At 33.1% G+C, this 22,054-nt stretch overlaps 1 protein-coding gene across 9 annotated transcripts in view; it reads left to right on the forward strand.

Annotated features, from left to right (window-relative positions):
* The window catches only part of Kdm6a (lysine demethylase 6A), a 103,971-nt gene extending 86,495 nt beyond the window's left edge, over positions 1 to 17,476 (forward strand). For 4 of the 9 annotated variants that reach the window (XM_021153681.2, XM_021153677.2, XM_021153680.2 and 1 more), the window contains 9 exons: positions 1,514 to 1,578; positions 1,653 to 1,727; positions 2,133 to 2,281; positions 6,691 to 6,805; positions 9,303 to 9,490; positions 10,386 to 10,527; positions 13,111 to 13,237; positions 15,477 to 15,647; positions 16,737 to 16,992. In XM_021153681.2, the coding sequence (XP_021009340.1) occupies positions 1,514 to 1,578; positions 1,653 to 1,727; positions 2,133 to 2,281; positions 6,691 to 6,805; positions 9,303 to 9,490; positions 10,386 to 10,527; positions 13,111 to 13,237; positions 15,477 to 15,647; positions 16,737 to 16,766 (1,062 nt within the window). In that variant the 3' untranslated portion in view covers positions 16,767 to 16,992. Of the gene's footprint in view, positions 1 to 1,513; positions 1,579 to 1,652; positions 1,728 to 2,132; positions 2,282 to 6,690; positions 6,806 to 9,302; positions 9,491 to 10,385; positions 10,528 to 13,110; positions 13,238 to 15,476; positions 15,665 to 16,736 lie in introns of all 9 variants that reach the window. The other 5 variants (XM_029473489.1, XM_029473491.1, XM_029473493.1 and 2 more) reach the window with 2 other exon arrangements.
* The last annotated feature ends 4,578 nt before the right edge of the window (positions 17,477 to 22,054 follow it).

Here is a 22,054-nt window from a genome sequence, read left to right on the forward strand (position 1 = left end):
TATTTCATTTTGTAGCTTTGAAAGAAGATATTACTTTTGTAAATATCAGATTACATTATATTACATTAAATACCTTGTAAGTGCTACCCACTTTACTTTAAGCAAACCTATGAGTTGATTCAGTAAATAATTTGTAGAGAGGGAATTACTATCTAGTAAAATGTTTCCTGGGTTATCTGAGGTATTTATGATTAAAGCAAGGTTTCTTCAGTATTATTGACATTTTGGGTTAAACAATTCTTTGTTGTGGGGCTATTTAGCAGCATCCATGTCTTCTCTAAAGCATTTTAGACCTGGCAAATATTTCCTGGAAAACAAAGTTGTCCCCTCTTGAATCACTGATTTGGAGCCTACATCTGTCTTGAGTTTGCTTTATGCTTATTCTTATATGCTTGCATTTTCTTTTCTTCTGCCAGTTTAATATTACCAGGTAGGCAACCCTTTGAGGAAGTATTAGTGTTCTTCCTTCCAGTCATATTAAAAAAAAAAGTGCTGAGGAAGAGGTAGAAACAAGATATAATAAACATAAGACATTATTATATAATTTCAACATATATATTTATATTTTAAAATATGAATTTTGAGACTAATCAAAATTACTAAAACATCCCTCTAGATCTTACATCATTGAAACATTACTAAAATCATGTAGTAGTATAACAAGAACTTTGTGAGTTCTTCCACAAAATGAATATAAAACATCCATAGAAGTGAGCTCTTTGAAATACTGTTTTGTGCTAAATTGTTTGTTCACATATCCTACCAGGAAATTTAATTTCCTATGTGACTGAAAGTCTTGAGTTTGTCATTCATTAGATTTGCTTATCTCTTTTAAAATATTTAAAATGTTCCACTGAGCTCACATTTTTAGTTAAGACATCATTTATACATGAACTTAAAATTTGGCTTACTATCTTAGCTTTGGTTTCTATTTCTTTGATAAAGCACTGTGACCTAAATCAACTTGGAGAGGAAAGGGTTTATTTGGCTTACATTTCCATATCACACTGTTCATCATCAAGCACAGTCAGGACAGTAAACCAAACAGTGCAGGAACCTAGAGATAGGAGCTGACGGGGAGGTATGGAGGGGTACTGTGTGTTAGCTTACTTCTCATGGCAACCCAATTTCTTTAGAACCCAGGACCAACAGCATGGGTGAGATACCACTAACAATGGACCAGGCCTTCCTCCATCAATCACTAATGAAGAAAGTATCCTACAGCCAGATACTGTGGAGGCATTTTCTCAATTGAGGTTCCCTCCTTTCAGATAACTCTGGCTTGTGTTAAATTGACATAAATTACTCAGCACAGTTTTCCACTGTCCTTTTCTACTCCTACAAAAAATATTCATCTAGTAAAATCTCTCCTACAAGTTGCATTGTGTTAGAGTGAATTACATCAGTTTTTCTCTTCTTGCAAATAGAAGTACTATGAATCTGTAGTGACATAAAGGAAAGATTAACCAGTTGTGTGGAATTCTAAGCTAAAATGCCCTTTTCTGATTTTTAGGAAGAAAATGAGAAAAGAAGTCACCATAAAGACCACTCAGACAGTGAATCTACATCATCAGATAAGTAAGTAATTTTTCATTTCCACTTAATGGTTCTGTTTAAAAGATGTGCTTCTAATTTCCCTCTTTCTTTTTAAGTTCTGGGAAAAGAAGAAAAGGACCCTTTAAAACCATTAAGTTTGGGACCAACATTGACCTGTCTGATGACAAAAAGTAAGTCCTTGTGATAGTTATGTGAGTTGACAAACAGAAATATCCTTGCTTTGTCTGAGAATTGTTTACATTTTTTTCCATTTTGTTTCTTAGCATTTTCCTAAATTAACATGAGGTCAAACTAAATAATTTTACTAGGTTTTACAGCTAAACTAGTTTTTTTTTATAGTAATACTGTTACATGCTTTTTTTTAAAAAAACAAAGACACGGATTTTATGACAGTTTTTTTTTTTTCATTTATGTATGTTCTAGGCCTATAATTTTTTTAATACTGTTTTACATTGTAAGTTAATTTATACATTCCATTATTTCTTTCATGAAAGTAAAATGTAGATTTTCTGATTGAGTAAATCCATAACATCCACAAATATTTATATCAGGGTTTTACTCTTATTTCTTTATAGGTGGAAGTTACAGCTACATGAGCTGACTAAACTTCCTGCCTTCGTGAGAGTTGTATCTGCAGGAAATCTTCTAAGCCACGTTGGTCATACTATACTGGGCATGAACACAGTTCAACTATACATGAAAGTTCCAGGAAGCAGAACACCAGGTAAATTTTATGAATTAGTATCTCATAAAAGATGAAGCTTTTTTCATCTTTCCATGTAAAGAAAGAGACTAAACATCTTTCTACTTAAAATTAATAGAACTAAAAGGATTAATCTTGTAAGATTTGATGCTTTTATCAGGACTTAGGTCAGAATTTCTTCCTTTTGATATCCTTCAAATCTAATCCTAATGATTTCTCCTGAAAAATTTTAGAGTACCCTCTAGCCAAACAACTGTTGTTCTTGCATACTTCTGAGAATGGTAGGGATACAGTGTTTTATAACAGTTAAAAAAAAAAAAAACAAAAAAACAATCATGCCGGAGTGGTGGCCCATGCCTTTAATCCCAGCATTTGGGAGGCAAAGGCAGGCAGATTTCTGAGTTCGAGGCCGGCCTGGTCTACAAAGTGAGTTCCAGGAAAGCCAGGGCTATACAGAGAAACCCTGTCTTGAAAAACAAACAAACAAACAAATAAACAATCATAATTTATGTACTTATTTTATATTGTGACCTAGTGTGTGTCTAATATATAACACTTGAAAAACATTTTTCCATCTATTCCATTCTATTTGGTTTTAAAAAGAAACTGTGGTTATAGTCCTCTAGTTAAGTTGTAACTGACAGTTTCAAAAGCACTTTATATAAAGTAATTAACTAAACTCATCCTATAGACTTGACCACCAATTAGACAGCTAAGTTTTTGCAAGTCATATGCCTTCTTGGTATTATTTCCTTCATGTCAAACGATTTCATTTTCTGCTTTCAAGTTTTCATCAATCAATAATATACTGTCCTTGGGGCCCATGGGTTGACATGAAACTTTAGAATAATCTTTGAAATATTTAGTAATCACTATAATCCTAACATCAATGAATTAGGACAGTTACTGATAAGGAACAAGTATCTGTCACATGTTTCAACTTCAAATGTTTAAGTATACATTACTTAAAACCAGAATGCTTTCTTTCTTTGTTCCTTAATGAATTTGTTTAAAAAATCATTACAAAATAGATTAATTTGATTTCGACTAATATAGACCATTTTTTTCTTTTCTGGCAGGCTAGATTATTTTCCTTTGTAGAATATATAATTAATCTTTGGAAATTAACGTCTGAGACTGAGTATTACTAAGACAACAAGTAACACACACACACAAAAATTCTGGCAAAAATTGTCCAGAGAACCATGTTCTACTTTCTGCTCCATCATTAGACATGGTTATTGTATGTGTCCATATATGCTTACACTAACCTGTGTATATGTGCGATGGCACATATGTAAAAGTCAGAATATAAATTTCGAGAGTCAGTTTCTATCCTTTTACCATGTGTATCTGTGGAGGTTTGACCACTGGTTGTTCAGCTTGATTGATACCAAGCATTTTTATCTACTCAGTTCTCATTCGCCTTGGACTCCCATGCTCCTTTCCCCTGTTAGTAAAGTTTTATTTGGTGGGGGTGGGGGGTGGGCATTAGAAGGTTCTGAAAATGCACCAAGTAACTGCACAAGAAATCTTAACATCTTGTTATCTTCTTCAAGTCATTTTTAATAAAAGTTTAAAAATATAATATATAGATTTCATACATTAGAGAAAACATACTTGTTCTTTTAGCCTGCTCACTTCATGTAGCAACATAATCTCCAACTTTACATTTTCCTATGAAGGTTGTAATTTCATTTTTTTATGTGCTGTTATTTCTATCGTAATTCATATATATTACATAAAATTAAAAAAATTATATCTTTCTAGTATTGATACTTTCCTCTGAGAGAGATTTCTTCATTTAGTCCTTGCTTATTTTTCTCAATAATATTGACTAAAATAATGGGCATATGCATTAAATTATTTTAATGTATATTATAATTTCATATCTTAAAAACCAGAATCCCATTTGAGAATTCATACACATTATTAAAAGCAAAAATAACTGAGAAAAAATTTATCCAATAATTTTATATTTAGCCAACAGTGAGTTAATAAGTAATTAATTAACATTAGTTGTATATTTATGAGATAGTGTCATCTTCATAACAATTTCAAAAGATATTTTTCATATACTATATTATCCTTAGCTATTTTCTCTTTCTTTATTTTATTTTAAAATAATTTATTTATATTTCAAATGTCCCCTTTCCGGGTTTCCCCTCTGCAAACCTCCTAGCCAGTTCCCCCTTATTCTGCTTCTATGAGGGTGTTCTCCCAACCCACCCATCCACTCCTGCCTCACTGCCCTAGCATTCCTCTACACTGGGGCATGAAGCCTTCACAGGACCAAGGGCCTCCTCTCCCATTGGTTCCGGATAAGGCCCCTTCAGCTCCTTCAGTCCTTCCTCTAACTCCTCCATTGAGTTCCCTGTGCTTAGTCTGATGGTTGGCTGTGAGTATCCACCTCTGTATTGATCAGGATCTGGCAGAGCCTCTCAGGAGACAGCTGTATCAAGCTCCACTTCTTGGCATTAGCCATAGTGTCTGGGTTTGGTATCTGCATGTGGGATGGATTCCCAGGTGGAATAGTCTCTGGATGGCCTTTCCTTCAGTCTCTGTTCCACTCTTTGTTTCTGTATTTCCTTTAGACAGGAGCAATTCTGGATTAAAATTTTGGAGATGGGTGGTGGGTTGCTCTATTCCTCAACCAGGGGGTGAAGGGAAAGCTTGTCTAACCTCTGGATATGGTCTTGACAGGTTCTCCCTCCCCTTTGTGGGATATTTCAGCTAATGCCATCCCTGTGGGCTCTTGCTTGCCTAGCATCCTGGACTTTCTGGTTGCTAACCCCAGTTCCCCATCCCTCATCGTTACATACCTCTGTTCAATTTCCTGACCATCTGTACAACTCCATGTCCTCCCATACCTGGTTCTTCCCCCTCTTTTACCCCCCTCCCCCTCTTGTCTTCCTCTCAAGTCCCTCCCACCCTCTAATTCCCTTGATTATTTTATTCCCCCAAGTAGAACTGAAGCATCCACTCTTAGGTGTTATAAGAAATGTATATGTTTTCATCAGTACAATATAAAAAGTATCATTTTGCATGTGTTTGTATTAAATGGTTGTATTAAACAGTTATATCTGTTATAGGTTTCTTTACATCAAGCATATATATTTTAAACTCCAAGGTTGTCCTAAGGCTGTATTTACCCTTAAATATTTTTATATAGATAATATAGTCGTGGAATCTCTGATTATAATTAGAACTCACTTTTATTTAGAGTCCATACTATGGGGGAATTTCCAAATATCTACTTATAATAACTATTGAATATCATTATATTGTTCGCCCCGAGATAAATGAAACTATAAGCTTCTGTTCTTTCATGAATTCTCAGTTAGATGAGAATAATGCAAATATAATACAATTCCTTAGAAAGAAATTTGACTATATTCCATCTAGAACAAACCAGGGATGAGGGGCACTACATCAGAAATGCAGATTTTAAGTCTGTTATGTCAGTCAACTAGAATTCTAGGAAAGGCAAGATGTAAAGTATTATACTCTAAGCTTTAAGTCACCTTTCTTTTGGTCAAGCATTTACTTCATTGTAGTAAACCTGTTATGATCTCCCTGAATTCTGATAAAGTTGATCTTCATATGAGGGGAGGATCTTTTCTTTCCCCCTTGATAATAGCTGTTTTATTTTATATTATTCTGTAAGGATTTATTTTATTTTTAATTGTATGGGTATGTATGTGCTCATGAGTGCAGGTATCCACAGAGCCCAGGGATGTCAAAACCCCTTAGAGCTACCTATTGTGGATTTTGAGATCAAACACAGGTACTCTGTAAGAGCAGCATAGACTCTTCACCTCTGAGCCATCTCTCCAGCCCAAGTAGTTATTTTAAAAACAAGGCTTTAAGTTGAGCTATAGTTGTGCACGCCTTTAATCCCAGCACTTGGGAGGCAGAGGCAGGTGGATTTCTGAGTTCGAGGTCAGCCAGGGCTACACAGAGAAACCCTGTCTTGGAAAAAAAAACAAAAACCAAACAACAAACAAAAAGCTCAGACTTTATTCACAATGAAAAAAAAAAAAAAGGTAATGACATTTATAACAAATGTATCTTATTAGGCACCATTCTAATTATTATTTCATTCATCTTCAAAATAGCACTTTTATATAAATGTTAATATTTGTTCTTATATATAAGGAGAGTGTGCTTAAAATGCTTTAATAACTTGCTTGGGTTAATGCTGTATCTTAACCAAGCAGCCTATCAGAGCCTAAACTCTATTTTGGCTTCCATGTTAGTCCTTAATAAGTTAGGAGTAGTTCACCAAACACAATCATGAAACCAGACTCAACACAAAAGGCAAAACAACTGAATCTTTAACATATTCTATTAACATTTTAAAGGTTTCATGTTTAAGGACACATTTTCTATAGAATTAATTGTATGTTGATTTCTTTTTTCACCTTTAGGTCATCAAGAAAATAACAACTTCTGTTCAGTTAATATAAATATTGGCCCAGGTGACTGTGAATGGTTTGTTGTCCCTGAAGGCTACTGGGGTGTTTTGAATGACTTCTGTGAAAAGTAGGTTTCCATACTAAATTTTCTTTAAATATAATTACTAGGAAACAGTATCTGCAAAGGACAGCTTACTAAACTGGATACCCTAATGTGGATACGTAGTCAGCTTTTGGTTACAATTTAGTGGAAATATTATGTTAATATGTTACTAGAAAACTTATAGTAAAGGTATCCTGAAACTGTTCTATGAAATATACGTGAATTTAGAAAATTCTAGTTATTTTCAGTTTTTTAAAAATATACATTCAAATACTTATTTAAAAGGCATGTATTCCAAGAAAATTTTTAAAAATATTTTAGAAAGTGGAAGAAATTCTGAACATGCTTTTTGTTGGGAATAACTAAAACTTGAATATAATAATCTTTGCGATATCATCATGATATAAATTTTCTTAAGAGTGACAATTTTTCTTCTAAAGGCTTTTTATAAAATTTAATTAACTCCTTCAGATTTTGTTTTGCTAATCAAAGAAAGTGCATGATGAATCTTTTCTTTTCCATTCTAGAAATAGTCTTCCTTTATTCGTGTTATGTCTCATGTTAAAGAGTACTTCGGATTTTTAAAATATCTCTAGATAGAACTGTGTTCTTTTTTTCTAAAAAGCACTCAATTGTATAAGCTCCTGGTATTTTCATTTACTAATAAAATTAGAAAATTATGAATTAAAAATTAAAAGCATAAATTAGCATGTGATATTTGTCCGCATATCAGTTAAATGTAGGAGGAGGGAAGTTACTACAAATGTGTATATATGAAATTTGAAGACAAACTATAGACATTGTTTTATACTAACATGTAATTTCTTAGTTTGCTTTAAAAATCCTTGCTGTATCTATTTGGGTAATTATGACACATATCATAATTGAAAAAAAACTAAGGACCCAAAATGTCTTTTCATGTAAATAAGAGAAATAATCACCTTATAATTTCTTCACTAACATTTGTTTCATTCAGTTCAAGGAAACCAGATTCAGAATTTTACAGATTCAAATGTATTGATGAAGTAACTTCCTCTACTTTATACCATAATTTGTAGACTATTAGTTCTGTTGATTAATTAAGGTTGCTTGCCTGTTTACTTTTATGATGGTAGCACAAAGTTGAAATAGTGCTAGGATATGTGCTAATAACCATTTTTGTTTTATAGAGAGCTTTATTTGCATACCCTTATCACAAACATCTAGCCAGTCCTATCCCCTTGGCACTTAGGGTATCATTAGCAATGTGTTCTAGAGTTTCAGAGAGTTGCCTAGCAGTTTACAAAGTTTTTATTTGTTTATTTAGAGAGATAAGAGAACAAACATGAAAACACACGATTAAGGGTGCGTAGGGCCTCTTTTCTCCTTGTACCATGTAAGGCCCAGGGATCTAACTAAGTTCCTCAGGCTTGGTGGCAGGTACTTTTACCAACCTAGCCATCTGGCCAGCCCTGAATTTTCAGGCTTAATAGCTATCTTGCCAACCCCAATTTTTTTTTTTTTTTTTGGAAGAAGAAGGGAAAAAGAGAGATACTGAAGTTCTATTTTAGGTCAAGGGTTTTTCCCATATAGTCTTAGATAGTAGATATTTTGCAGATTGTATGGTTTCTGTCACAATTGTGTTATAACAAAAAACAGTCATTGATCATATGTAAATAAATGGTAATGTCTATCTTCTAATAACGTTTGCTGATAAAAGCTGTCAGCAGGGTCATAGTTCTGTGTTACGACTTAATATGTACTTTGTCATATACTTTACCCCAAGTTATAAAGTAAAGTTACTTCTTAGATTTTAAGCAAATACTTCCACTATATACGTTTTTCTTTCCCCAAAATATGAAATTTGAAGTGGTTATTAAACTGTATAAATTTCTTTTATAGGAAAAGTTACTATATAATTTTTCCAACACATATTATGAATAACCAGTAAAATATTAAAGTAAATTTATAGGATCTATAGAATGTTTCCAAAGTGGTGGTTATAGTGGTGGTCATGGCTATTATGCATGATATATACAAGTTGGTTTTCAAGTGCATAGTTTTAATTAGCTGATCTTCAATACCATTTAGAGTTGACAACTTATTCCGCTTTTCCTGACTCAAAGCAGCAGGAGAGACTCTTTCTTGTATGGGTTTTCTGGTACATAGTGTCCTTGTTTATGAATTTAAGTGAATTTATCTTCATCCTCTGTTATTTAGTGATTTCCAGGTACTGCAAGAATAGAAGGGTTTGGTGTCTAAAAGTAGGGAGGGACCTTAGTGAAATGAAACTAGAATAAAAGTATGTGCTATTTTAAGAGTAGCTACAGATTCCTCTTGGACTGTAGAGAAAGGAATTTCAGCTGTCTTTAGATATATTCCTGTACTTTAATTAATTTCACTCTTTACATTCATGTAGCAGTTTTTGTTAACAGTTAAGCTTTATTGAAATGAATTATCATTAAAGAAACAAAACTTTTTTTATATATATGAAGAATTTATTAGAGTCCTTGACTGATTTGTACTGTTCTTCTTATTTCAGAAATAATTTGAATTTCTTAATGGGTTCTTGGTGGCCCAACCTTGAAGATCTTTATGAAGCAAATGTTCCAGTGTATAGGTTTATTCAGCGACCTGGAGATCTGGTCTGGATAAATGCTGGCACTGTTCATTGGGTTCAAGCTATTGGCTGGTGCAACAATATTGCTTGGAATGTTGGTCCACTTACAGGTATTTTAAAAGAATATACTTGGAAAAAGATTTAACCTAAAGTAAATAAATAAGTAAATGTCTTTTTTTTTAAATAAGAAATGTCTCCTTTCTAGAATAAAAGTTAAATGTTAGCTAACTATTGAAAGTCCAAAGCCCTAGATCCTTAACAAATGAAAGACTTAAAAGTTTATATAGTTTTTTATATGTGAAAAATGTACTTGTAATTACTTTTTAGAGTCCTCAATTTTGTTTTATAAAGGGACCTCTTAAGGGAGAAAAATAAATAATTACAAATACATTCTTATAGGTTTTCCTTCTATATTAAGTTGTATGTAAAACAGTTTGAGCCTACGCTTAGGTAGTATGCCTTAAAGTTAAGAATGTGGCATTTGTAGCCAGGAAGACCTGAATTTCAACCAGGACTTAGCTTTATAAGCTTGGGCAAGTTACTTAATTTTTCTAGTCCTTGATTTTTTTCATAGTGGTGATAGTAAAACCAATAAGGGGATTTTAAGAGTTAAATGAGATAATGGATAAAAATTAGTTATACACATAGGAAGCACTCTCTATATGATTACTATTGATGCTATTACCATTATTATCACAAAACAAAAATTTTTGTAAGCAGGGTGGTGGTGGCACATGCCTTTAATCTCAACAATTGAGAGGTAGAAGCAGGTAGATCTGTAAGTACAAGGCCAGCCTGGTTTACAGAGTGAGTTCCAGTACAGGCAAGTCTACACAGAGAAACCCTGTCTCAAAAAACCAATAATAAAAATAACAATTAATACACACACACACATATATATATATATATATATATGGTTTTAGTGATTTGAGATTTTCATGAGGTAATAATGGTTATCTTCACATCTTTTCATGGTTTTGGTTTGTGATTTGTTTTTCTCCTCAGCCTGTCAGTATAAGTTAGCAGTGGAACGTTATGAATGGAACAAGTTGCAAAATGTAAAGTCAATAGTACCCATGGTTCATCTTTCCTGGAATATGGCACGAAATATCAAGGTTTCAGATCCAAAGCTTTTTGAAATGATTAAGTAAGTATTTTCTAAAGTTGTACTAAACTCTTAAGGGGCAGGATGACTGTTAAGCACTCCCCCCTCCCCTTAGAATTATGTTACATTATATAGAATTACATTAAAACAAGATGATCCAGAAGTCTAGCAAAATATGAGATTCTGCTTGTTATAACTACTTTTTCCTTCCAAATAGCCCACTATGGCTTTAAAAAGAATAAAGGTATAAATTATTCTATGGCAGAAGATTGACTTTTTAGTACTTCCCCATTCTTCTCTGAATTATTTGATTTCTCAGTAGAATTTTAATTGTAATATTAAACGTCTGCTTTTTAGTCCCTGAAGGAAGAATGACATCACAGATTGAAAGTGGTTCATTACATTTTGGATTGATTAGGGTTTTATAATTAGAAACAATTTTTGAAAGGAATTAAGTCATAATTCCTACTTAACACAGGAGTCCTCTCTTAACATTTATAATTTCTTTTTTTGTGGGGTTTTTTTTTTTTTTTTTTTTTTTTTTTTTGGTTTTCTTTGGTTTTTTCGAGACAGGGTTTTTCTGTATATCCCTGGCTGTCCTGGAACTCACTTTGTAGACCAGGCTGGCCTCCAACTCAGAAATCCGCCTGCCTCTGCCTCCTGAGTGCTGGGATTAAAGGCGTGCGCCACCACGCCCGGCACATTTATAATTTCTGATCATCCAACGACTTCTTAAAAATTATTATCTTTATTTTAAATTTCTTTACAAATGTCTCTAAAATTCATCTCCCATTTTGTCTCCGTTGTTTAAATACCCATTCAACAACTGTTTGAGAACTAGTAGTATAAAGATGAATTTGCTGTTTTTGCATAGCATAAGTTCTAATGCTCTCTAGTAAGGAGATACTACCAAGCAAGAGGTCTGAAAGGTGATGTGTTTGTATGGATAAGATTCAGTTGAAAAATATTTGGGTAGAAATTATAAAAACGCTACTTTTGCAAAAGGGATGAAGGAGAGTATCTGAGACTGAAGGTGAATTTTGTGTGCCTATATATAAATAATGAGGGATAATACAAGAATCTGGGGATAGAATGTTTCAGATCTAGAGGGAAAGTACAGACTACTTATGGGACAAAAAGCCAGTGTGACTAGAGCAACAGAAAGGAAAAGTGCTAATGATTAGAACAACATAACAAAATGAAGTTTGCCCATGAACTTTTGGGACATGGTAAGAACTATTGGTTCTAAATGTTGCTTCTCACCATCACCAAGCTTATAGTTAGGTTGTGTTATGTATGTACTAATGAAGTCGTACCTCCCAAGGATTAATATTTATTGGGTAAGTTGAAGATAAATATACTATTATCTTGAATTTTAATTATTTGACAATCAAGAACAATTGAACACCTACTGCATATGGCAGCGAGATAGCAAATAGAATAGATAAGACTTTTGTTGTCAAGATGATACTCAGTTGATAAACCCTTTCTTTCAAATTGCTTTAAAGAGTAATCTAGTTCAGCCACTCAGTTCTAATGGAAATCCTGAGTGCTAAAATTTACAGAAGAGTAAGAATTTAGCAGTTCCAAGTAATGATAACAAACTAGGAAAATCAGCACAAATTTTAAGAATTAAAAAAGGCATAAATTACAACAAAAGTTGAGTTGTGTTACTATAAATGGATTACACTATGTCATCTTAAGTTAGAATGAAGAAATACCTGTCTCTTCTGCAATCGTTAAACCAGGTTTTTGTATTTTGTAGTTAATGAATTTATAAATTTTTCTCTGCTCCTGGAAGTTAAAAAAGCAAGTACAGAGATGATGATGTTAATAAGTGTTTAGGTAGTGTGACTAGAGATGATGTGCTTTTCTGCCTATGTAGAATCATAAGTGTTCATATCTAGTATTTCAACCCCTGACTTTAAGGGTGGAGAAGATGACTCTTGGAGAGGTTAATTGATTTGGCCAGATAAGAACCCACATTAGTAACTCAAACAAGGAGAGTTTTATATATTAAGAATATTTTATATATATATATATATTCAGATATCAATTTCAACTATAAATGACTTGACATTGTCATCCTTGGAGCTGTTGATCATTTGCTCTTTTTTTTTTTTTTTTAATTCATATGAGTACACAGCAGTTGTCTTAAGACACACCAGAAGAGGACATCAGATCCTTACAGATGGTTGTAAGCCACCAGGCAGTTGCTGGGAATTGAATTCAGGATCTCCAGAAAAGTAGTCAGTGCTCTTAACCACTGAGCCATCTCTCTAGTCCTTGTTCTATTTTTTTTAATCTGATAATATCTGAAAATTTGACAAATGAACTGAGCATGGTAGCTCACACCTATTTATCTCAGCAGTTGGAAGTCTGAGATGGGATTGATTAATTGCCACAGTTTGAGTCCATTTTCAAATTTTCAAATACATAGTTATATGCCATCTTTAACTAGCAGATTCCAAAAATAATCTGAGAGTGGAGATCAGAAGACATACAACAAAAGAAAAATGGATGTTAGAAGCAAATATCTTGGTATTATTTCTAATTGGTATATCTCTTAGGTGAAAAGTATGTAATATTTGGCTGTTAGTAATGAGTAATTTTCTCCTATATTAGGTATTGTCTTCTGAGAACGCTAAAGCAATGTCAGACATTGAGGGAAGCTCTAATTGCTGCAGGAAAAGAGATCATATGGCACGGGCGGACAAAGGAAGAACCAGCTCATTATTGTAGTATTTGTGAGGTAAGTCATCATTTTTGCCCACAATTGTTTATAAAAACTTTGTTTTTTAATCTTTTTTTTGGTAGTGCATTTTACTTTGATTAGCATTATATATAGTTTTAATATTTTCTCATCAGATATTAATGTGTAATGGTGTTATATCTCATTAGTTGTTTACCTTAATAGTATCCACTATAGAGTCGTTTGGCTGTTTGATCATTAACCAACAAGGAAAGTTGGGAGATTATAGATGAGGAACAATTTAGATGTACACAGATGCCAATAAACTGGGTTGAGTTTGGTATAGCCTAGTGGGCTTTGGTGTCCAGTTCTCTGGTGGAGTTCACATTTGACTTGTCAGTCTTCTGCTGTGGCTAAGGCTTTCAAGGGAAATGACAACAAAGTTATACCTGGTCTGAGAAACTTGAAATCTATTTGGAGAAGATAAGTTACAGTCAACTAATAAGTAATGTACATTGGGATTATAATGAATATGAAGGTGGGCTTAGTACAAAAATGCAGAGAGGGGAATAATTGATGTAGTTTAGTTTTCCTTTCTGTTATTGGCAGTAAGAACTTAGGAAAACAACAACAAATCCATAGCTTTATCCCTTTCTTGAAGGATGAGTGTGGTTTCAGAAGGTTATATACAAACTATAGTGAGAATACAGGTTGACTGTCAGAAATACCATGAGTAGAGAAATGGAATACCTTTAGAAGAAAGGTTAGCTAGTCCCATGTGGCTATAATACTGACAGTTACAGATTCTTCTCATAAAATCTAGGTGACATATAGCTTTTGATGTATCATGAAGCTGTCAAATAATGTGATATTTATTCCAAAGTCATTGAATCCACCAGAAACATTTGAGAAGTCAACAAAGACAGTATCTGTTTCAGACGGAAAAATGGAAAGAATAGAGAAAATAAGATACATCATAGCTAATTCCTATAATAGATAATTCCTTTGCCACATGTGCTAGACTAATATATGGCAATGGATTGTTAAAATGGTATAGAAATTTTAAAGTAAAGTATTTCTCAGCCTTCCTAATGCTGTGAGGACTATTACGGAATATGGTTCCTCATGTTGTGGTGACTTCCAACCTTAAAATTATGTTCATTACTATTTCATAACTGTAATTTTGCTAGTTGTAAATTGTAATGTATATATGTTTTATGATGGTCTTAGGCAGCCCCTGTGAAAGGGTCATTCAACTCCCAAAGGGGTCATAACCCACAGGTTGAAAAACACTGATCTTTAAGATGAAAACCATTAGGTAACTTATTAAAAGGTAGAAATGAGGGACAAGTTGAAGAAAACTGACAGATTTTCTAGCTCCATTCTTTAGGCTCATGTTGTTGCCCATTAATGATAATGAGAAATACGGTAGACCCTGGAATTTTGAATTGGCTCATTCTCATTGATAATTTCCTATCTTTGAAGAAGTTTAAGGATAAATTACAGATGGGGGCATTGATGATCTATTCCAAACTTTGAACTTTGCTAATTTTGTTGTTGACTTTAATTTTAAATTATTTAATTCATTTAGTATTTTAGTGGTATATAAAGTAGTCAGAGGAAATTAACAAGGAAATAAATGTGTCTTATACCCTGAAAAAATATCTGAGGATGAGTCGTACACAAGGTTATTTTAAGACAGATATATTATTTCTAATGTTTCAAAAACTCTTACTTTTATCATAAAGCTTATAACAAATACTTACTCGCTGTTACTTGCCAGTTTCTTCATCTATAAAATAATCAGAGTATATTCATTCATTTCACAGGTGTATTTTGAAGTTTTAGTAAGCACTAGGTACTATGACATGCTCTGGCAGTGCAAATATGAACACAGTCTTTGTATTTAAAGAGCTCAATCTATACGGTTGCCTGTGATGGATTCTGTCAAGGAAACATGCAAAGAAAATAGTGATCACTTGACAAATTATATACTAATGTTTTGATTTAAAAGAAAAATAAACTGGTATTTAGTAAAATTTTTAATTAAGTTCTATTAGAATTGTCATGGTTATACCATTAATTTCTTTCATTCACCTAAATATGATTGCTCTAATGTCTTGAGATTTGGTGCAGTATAAACATTTTCAGTCTCAGTCTCACACTCCTGCTTGCTCCCCCACCCCTATCTTTTAACTGTACAGTTTTTTTTTTTTTTTAAGTAGAAGACTATAACATAGAAGCAGTACAATAAACATTATCATGTCTGTTGACCCCATTTTTCATTTGTGTAAAACAGGTGGAGGTTTTTGATCTGCTTTTTGTCACTAATGAGAGTAATTCTCGAAAAACCTACATAGTACATTGCCAAGATTGTGCACGAAAAACAAGTGGGAATCTGGAAAATTTTGTGGTGCTAGAACAGTACAAAATGGAGGATCTGATGCAAGTCTATGACCAATTTACATTAGTAAGTGAAATCAACATGTGAGTACATTAGATCAGTTGGGAGGCAGTAGTGTTTGCTCTGCTACCTGATAAATAGGAGGTAATGAAATATGTAGATTTTCTTTTTGCTTATCAAGATACTACATGAGAGTATATTTATATTGCTTCTACCACCTTCTCCAAGTACTTATTCCTATAAAATTGACATATCACTTTTGCCTTGCTTCTTGGAGAGACCAGCCTAAAAATAATTGTTAAAACTGTATGTTTTACAATACTATCATGATTTTCATATTGTTTCGTCTTGGCTGGTGAAATGTTTGCTTAAATAGTGCCTACAAAATAAAGCAGTGTGAGTGTGCTTTGAAATATACTTCTGCTTTTAGGGCTAATTGAATTTGTTTAAAATTGTGTACTGGCAGATGTTTTAATCTCGTGGGAGAATTTAAAGAGTGTTTAACTTCCGGGCACGTGGTATAACCTTATGAAATTCCAGTGTACTCACAAATCACAAAGTTTTTCATTGCAAGCAGCAGATACGGGAAGCATTTCACTCAAAACAGATCTGACTAGAACTAGACATAATATGAATTTTTTTTTTCTTCCAATACTTTCCACATACACGTAATCAAAACCTAGCTTTTGAAGTTTAGCTCCTGGTATTTTCATTTGGATGGTGTTCAAGATTGCTTCAAGAAAAAAGAAAATCACCTGGAATTTATTCCCCCCCCCCCCACACACACACACACACAAAAAGTATTACCTGCCTTAGATCACTGAAGGCAGTCACTAGTAATATTGTAATTAATTTGATAAATTGATTTTTGTAAAGCCCTGTGAAAGAAAGCAATACATAAAAAGTGGTAAACTAAATAATATTCCAAAAGATTTTGGAGGCATAGTAAAACAAAAGATGGTCTTACAAAAGGTGGCCAGGTAGGAGATCTTAAGGGAAGTTGTACTATTTTGTTGTGTAGCGAGGCTGTTGAACTTTAACAGAGAATAATTTCTGCCAGTTTCATAAACCAACATATATATTTGCAGCTGTGACTCAAGGAGCACAACTAACAAATGAGCATACCAAAATAGTCTGCCTTGCTTTTATTTCCAGGCTCCTCCATTACCATCCGCCTCATCTTGATATTGTTCCATGGACATTAAACATGAGACCTTTTCTGCTATTCAGAAAGTAACCCAGTTCTGCACCACTGCTATTTGTAGCTATCTCGTAAGGCTGCTGGCTGAAAACTGTGTCTATGCAACCTTCCAAGTGTGGAGTGTCAACCAACTGGACTGGAGAGTACTGCTCCTATGCCAGGACTCTCGTAAAGCTAATTAGCTGAACTTCAGAGAGAAAAAAAAAAAAAGAATAATAATTACCACGTTTTGTATATATCTGACAAAACTGGCAACATCATACAGACTACTGACTTGAAGACAACCTCTTTTATATTTCTCGATTTCTGGGCTAATGAATTTGTTTTCACCTATCTTTTCCCTTTCAGAATTTTACTCGGGGGGGAAAAATAACTAGCCTAGCTGGTCATTTCTTTGTAAGGTAGTTAGCAATATTTAGTCTTTCTTTGGTCAACTTTTTTTTTTTTTTAATGTGAAAAGTTAAGTAAGAAACTTTTTTTACTGCTTTTATGAATTTCTGTCTTGTTTTGAAACTATGATCGTTATAATTTTGGTTCCCAAATAAAACATTTAAAAAAAAATAATTAACAGCAACGTCACAAAGATAATGGATTGCACATAGACTAAGAAATAAACTTCAGAATTGTGATTTTTGTTTCTAATCTTGATGTAAATTTACACTATTTATAAATACATATTTATTGCCTGAAAATATTTGTGAATGGAATGCTGTTATTTTTTCCAGATTTACCTGCCATTGAAATTTTAAGGAGTTCTGTAATTTCAAACACTACTCCTATTACATTTTCTATGTGTAAATAAAACTGCTTAGCCTTGTACAGAAACTTTTATTAAAATTGTTTAATGTTTAAAGAGTTTTCTATTGTTTGAGTTTTAAAAAGAATTTATGTACAGTGCCCAATTTTTGTTCACTTTTCAAATCTGATTATATATATTTTATATATACTTATGTCTGTATATATAATATATATAGAAATCTAGATATATATGTATAAAGATTTAGAACTTGAATTTTTCTTGTTTTAAGTTTCACGTCTATGGTAGATTTTTGAGGTGTCTACTGTAAAGTATTGCTCACAAAAAGTATGATTATTTTTAAAGAAATATATATGGTATGTATCTTCAAGACCTAAAATGTCAGACTGGTTTATTGTTAAATTGCAACTACTGCAATTACAGACAAAAAAAAAAAAAAAATCTGCCAAATGTAGTATAATAGAAAACAAATAGTGATTGAACTTAAAACTTTAAAGGGAGTTTTAATACAGGCTTTTCAAATCCTATACATGACTCATCATTTTTTATGAGGAAAAAATTCCCAGGATGAAGGGCCATGTTTTAGAATACAAATTAATTTAAGAGGCTTATTTTTTAATGTTAGGCAATTTTGAAATATGATGCCTGTCTGCATGCATGACAGTGGAGTGGGATTATGTTACCATTCACAGATTACTGCTAGTTAACGCTAGGATTTCTTTCTTTCTTTCTTTCTTTCTTTCTTTCTTTCTTTCTTTCTTTCTTTCTTTAAATAATGGCACCTTCCATTTGTACCATTTTCTGAAGTACTTTGGGACACATTTTTATTTTAGAATATAGTTCTTAAGAATTTTCCACCAAATTAGGGAAGAAGCATAGAGAATGCTGTAAGTAAAGAGTGGGTGGGTGGGTTGGTTCATATCTAGTCTTATCTGCTGGACCATTGTGGTGAATACATTATCTTTTCAGATATTTTTTAGAGTATGTCTTAGGAGTATTTCAAGGACTGAAAGTATAGAGATATTTTATTCAGTTGGTTAATAACTTAGTAAACATTGAATGTCTATTGGCATTCATTTCTTATTATTTCAGGAAGCAATCATTCCAAATCATATATCCAAATACTGATCCAGATGTTTAACTACAAATATTTTAAATGGTTAATTTGTGAAAATAAGCTATCAAGAAAGTCCAACAGAGTGAAATAAGGAAGTAAGGCTTTTGTGAATAAAAATTCTACGCCAACCTTAAAGGAACAAAACTACACCTAACTGTTCTTACTTTGTTCTAGTTTTTTGTTCTAGTCTTAAATATCTTTTGAGTGACTATGTTAAGGTAAAGTTTTGTCAAGACGAATGTGTTGTCTTACATCTATATAAGAGAAATTTATGTAATCCATGTTTGAATAAATATATCAAGATTAGTTCTTGCTTAGGAACTTAGTCTTTGAATAAGTAAAAATAGAAATATGGAGATAGGAAGTAGAGGTCAAGTCAATATTATTCTTAAATAGATAAGTGAAGGTCTTTGTAAACAGCTTTACTTCAACTAACAGTCTTTATGATTTGCATTTTTCAAGTTTTAGAAGATAGTTTTGTTTTCTTTACTGTTTACATAGGTAAGTCCATTAAATCATGCAATATCCAGTTGTCTTAATAATGAAACAAATTTGCATGATAGTATATGCATTGAGAAAGAAGCTCATTCCATAATATATGCATAACAAAGCACATGTTGATCCAAGTGCCAACAAAATTCTTTTCTCATTGGCTCTGATTAAAAGTTACTTTTAATGAGCATCAGTATTGCCATTTGATTTGCCTAACCTATTATTTAAGTTAAATTAATACAAAATTCTAAGTTTTAAAATAAAATTTTAAAATAAAACCAAAGTCACATTTACAAAACAATGAATTGATATTAGGACCTTTCAAAGTACTAGTAATTGACTAATCAAAATTAAGGACCAAATGATGTAGCAGCTTAAGTGAAATGAGGTGTCTTCTAGATATGAAATACTATTTTTATTGTGTGTCTGATGGGAAGGATACATATATGCCATGCCATAAAATTATGTGGATTTTTATTCTACATATTTATCACACACATGAGTAAAATGTGATTCCTGCTTTCTAGCCTTTTTATATACATCTAGGAAGGGATATATAGATATAGATATAGATATATAGATATAGATATCCTGGGGGCTTAGAGATCAACTAGCAGGAGTGACATTGGGGCATGCATTTCAGCATCATCATACCTAACAGGACAAGCTGATTTGGGAATTCCAAATGTGGCTGAGGTTGAAGGAATGGCAGAAGACAGTTTGAGAAGAGCTAAAGACTCAACACTGGAAAGCTTTTCTTGCCATATGGAGTGTTTGCATTTGTAGTTAATGTGAAACCATCTATTAGATTTAAGCTAAAGAACATTGAGTTTACAGTGCTCTTCCTGCCTGTTTATTAGTTTTGTGCACTGTGTTTCTTATATTGACTTTGAACTCATAACCCTCAGCCTCCTGAGCACAGAGGTTACAAGCTTATACTACCATACCTTGCTTTATTGCCCTTTTCATCTTCTCTGCATTGCAACTTGATATTTCAGAAGAAAGAGATGATACAGGCTTGAACTTCAAATTATAAAGACCAAATCTGTAAGACCAAGTAGATATTTTTTGATGTAAACAAGGGTACTTCTAGCCAGAATAGGTGATAACATGTGAGAAGTTCTGGAGGCACTAGATTTAACTGTAAAAGTAGCAATTGGATGTCTGAAATTAAGGTGTAACCTGGACCACAAGTATAACTGAATGTTCTTTGAGGTGGTGCTAAAGACCAAAACGATAATACAGGGACTGTCAGATGAAAAGCAGGTTGATTAAATACCCAATACAAATATCAGCACATAAAAGGATACAAAGGAGCATAAAACTTAAGGTAACTAGAGTTTGGCTAGACTTTTTGGAAAAAAACAAAAACGATGCCATGCCACAAAGAAAAGGATTAGCCAGTTGGCTTTGAGTTGCCATTTGATTGTTGGTGATATTCACCAGAGCTACCTCAGTGAAATAACGTGGTTACTGAGAAAGGTATTAGTTTTGAGAGATGTGGATTGGTTTTGGTCTTTCTAGCAACTCCAGATAAGAAGTTTAAGTTGCTACTCTTTGGTGACTAGCAAATCATCTATAAAACCATATGTAGGGCTGGTGAGATGCGGATGAAGGAAGAGCACTTGCCTGTGTTTGATCACCAGAACTCAACATGGTGGGAAGAGAACATTCCCTCAAGTTGATCGCTGACCTCTGTGTGTGTGTGTGTGTGTGTGTGTGTGCACGCTTATATGGGTGCTACCTAAACGTATGATGTTTTGTTTTAAAAAAATTGAACAAGAAAATGAGAATTGACATTGTCATGACTTCAGTATTTCTGTCATGGATTTACATGATAGAAAGATTTGAAGGAAATGATATTTCCTTCCATTTAGCCCTGGTTTGACCTCATCTTTACATACAAATAAATTGAGGCAAATGGAGATCATATAATTTGCATTAAGAGTTTTAGGTTATTTAATGCAGAAGCCAAAATATCTCTTTGCAGTCCCATTCCAAATTGTACTTCTTACTAGAGAACTAGGAATTGCTTAATCCTTAGTCTACCATTGTGTTAGTATTAAGGACTTGTCCTGTTTGAATTTTTCTTTACCAAGCTCAAGATATCTTTAAACTTAATAACCTATAATTAAGTTGGCCATATTTGATAGAACCTAAACCTTCAGACTAAAAGAGCACTGTTAATAGTTGGGTTGGACAACTGCTATGAAATGGAACTGCTCTAGTCAAACCAATGATGTACGGCCTATTTTTTTAAATAACTAAACATTTTAATACCAACAGGCAGAAAGATTGATTACTAATGAACAAAGGACTATTATTATAAGATAATCAGCTGGCTAGTGGTGGTACACGCCTTTAATCCCACCACTTGGGAGGCTGAGGTAGACTGATCTCTGACCTTGAGACCAACTAGATATGGCATGCATGTGTTCCAGCCATGGTTACATATGCCCTGTCTCAAAAGAGATATTCATAACTGTGTGTGAGACCAGAGATAAATTTAATGGGTTGGAGAGATTGGTCATTGGTTAAGAGCATGTATTGCTCTTCCAGAGGACCCAGGTTTAATTTCTAACACTCAATATCAAGCAGCTTACAAGCCTAAAACTCCATCCATGTCCAGGAGATCCAATATCTTCTTTAGGACTCCACAAGCATATGTACTCACATATGTCACTCCCCCCCACACACACACACACAATTCATAACTAAAAATAGCATTTTAAAAGGTATGTTTAATATAAAGCAATACTCTAAAATATACATTTATTTTTGATACTTTTTTTTTAGTTCCCAACACCCCTTTTTTGTTTTGTATGAAGATACTATTTTAAAGTTCCATGGACTTGTTGCACAATACCTTGTCCTTTAGGATAATAAGGAATCCCAGTAATATGGGT

The sequence above is a fragment of the Mus caroli genome, chromosome X (assembly GCF_900094665.2).
Source record: "Mus caroli chromosome X, CAROLI_EIJ_v1.1, whole genome shotgun sequence".
Taxonomy (NCBI): domain Eukaryota; kingdom Metazoa; phylum Chordata; class Mammalia; order Rodentia; family Muridae; genus Mus; species Mus caroli.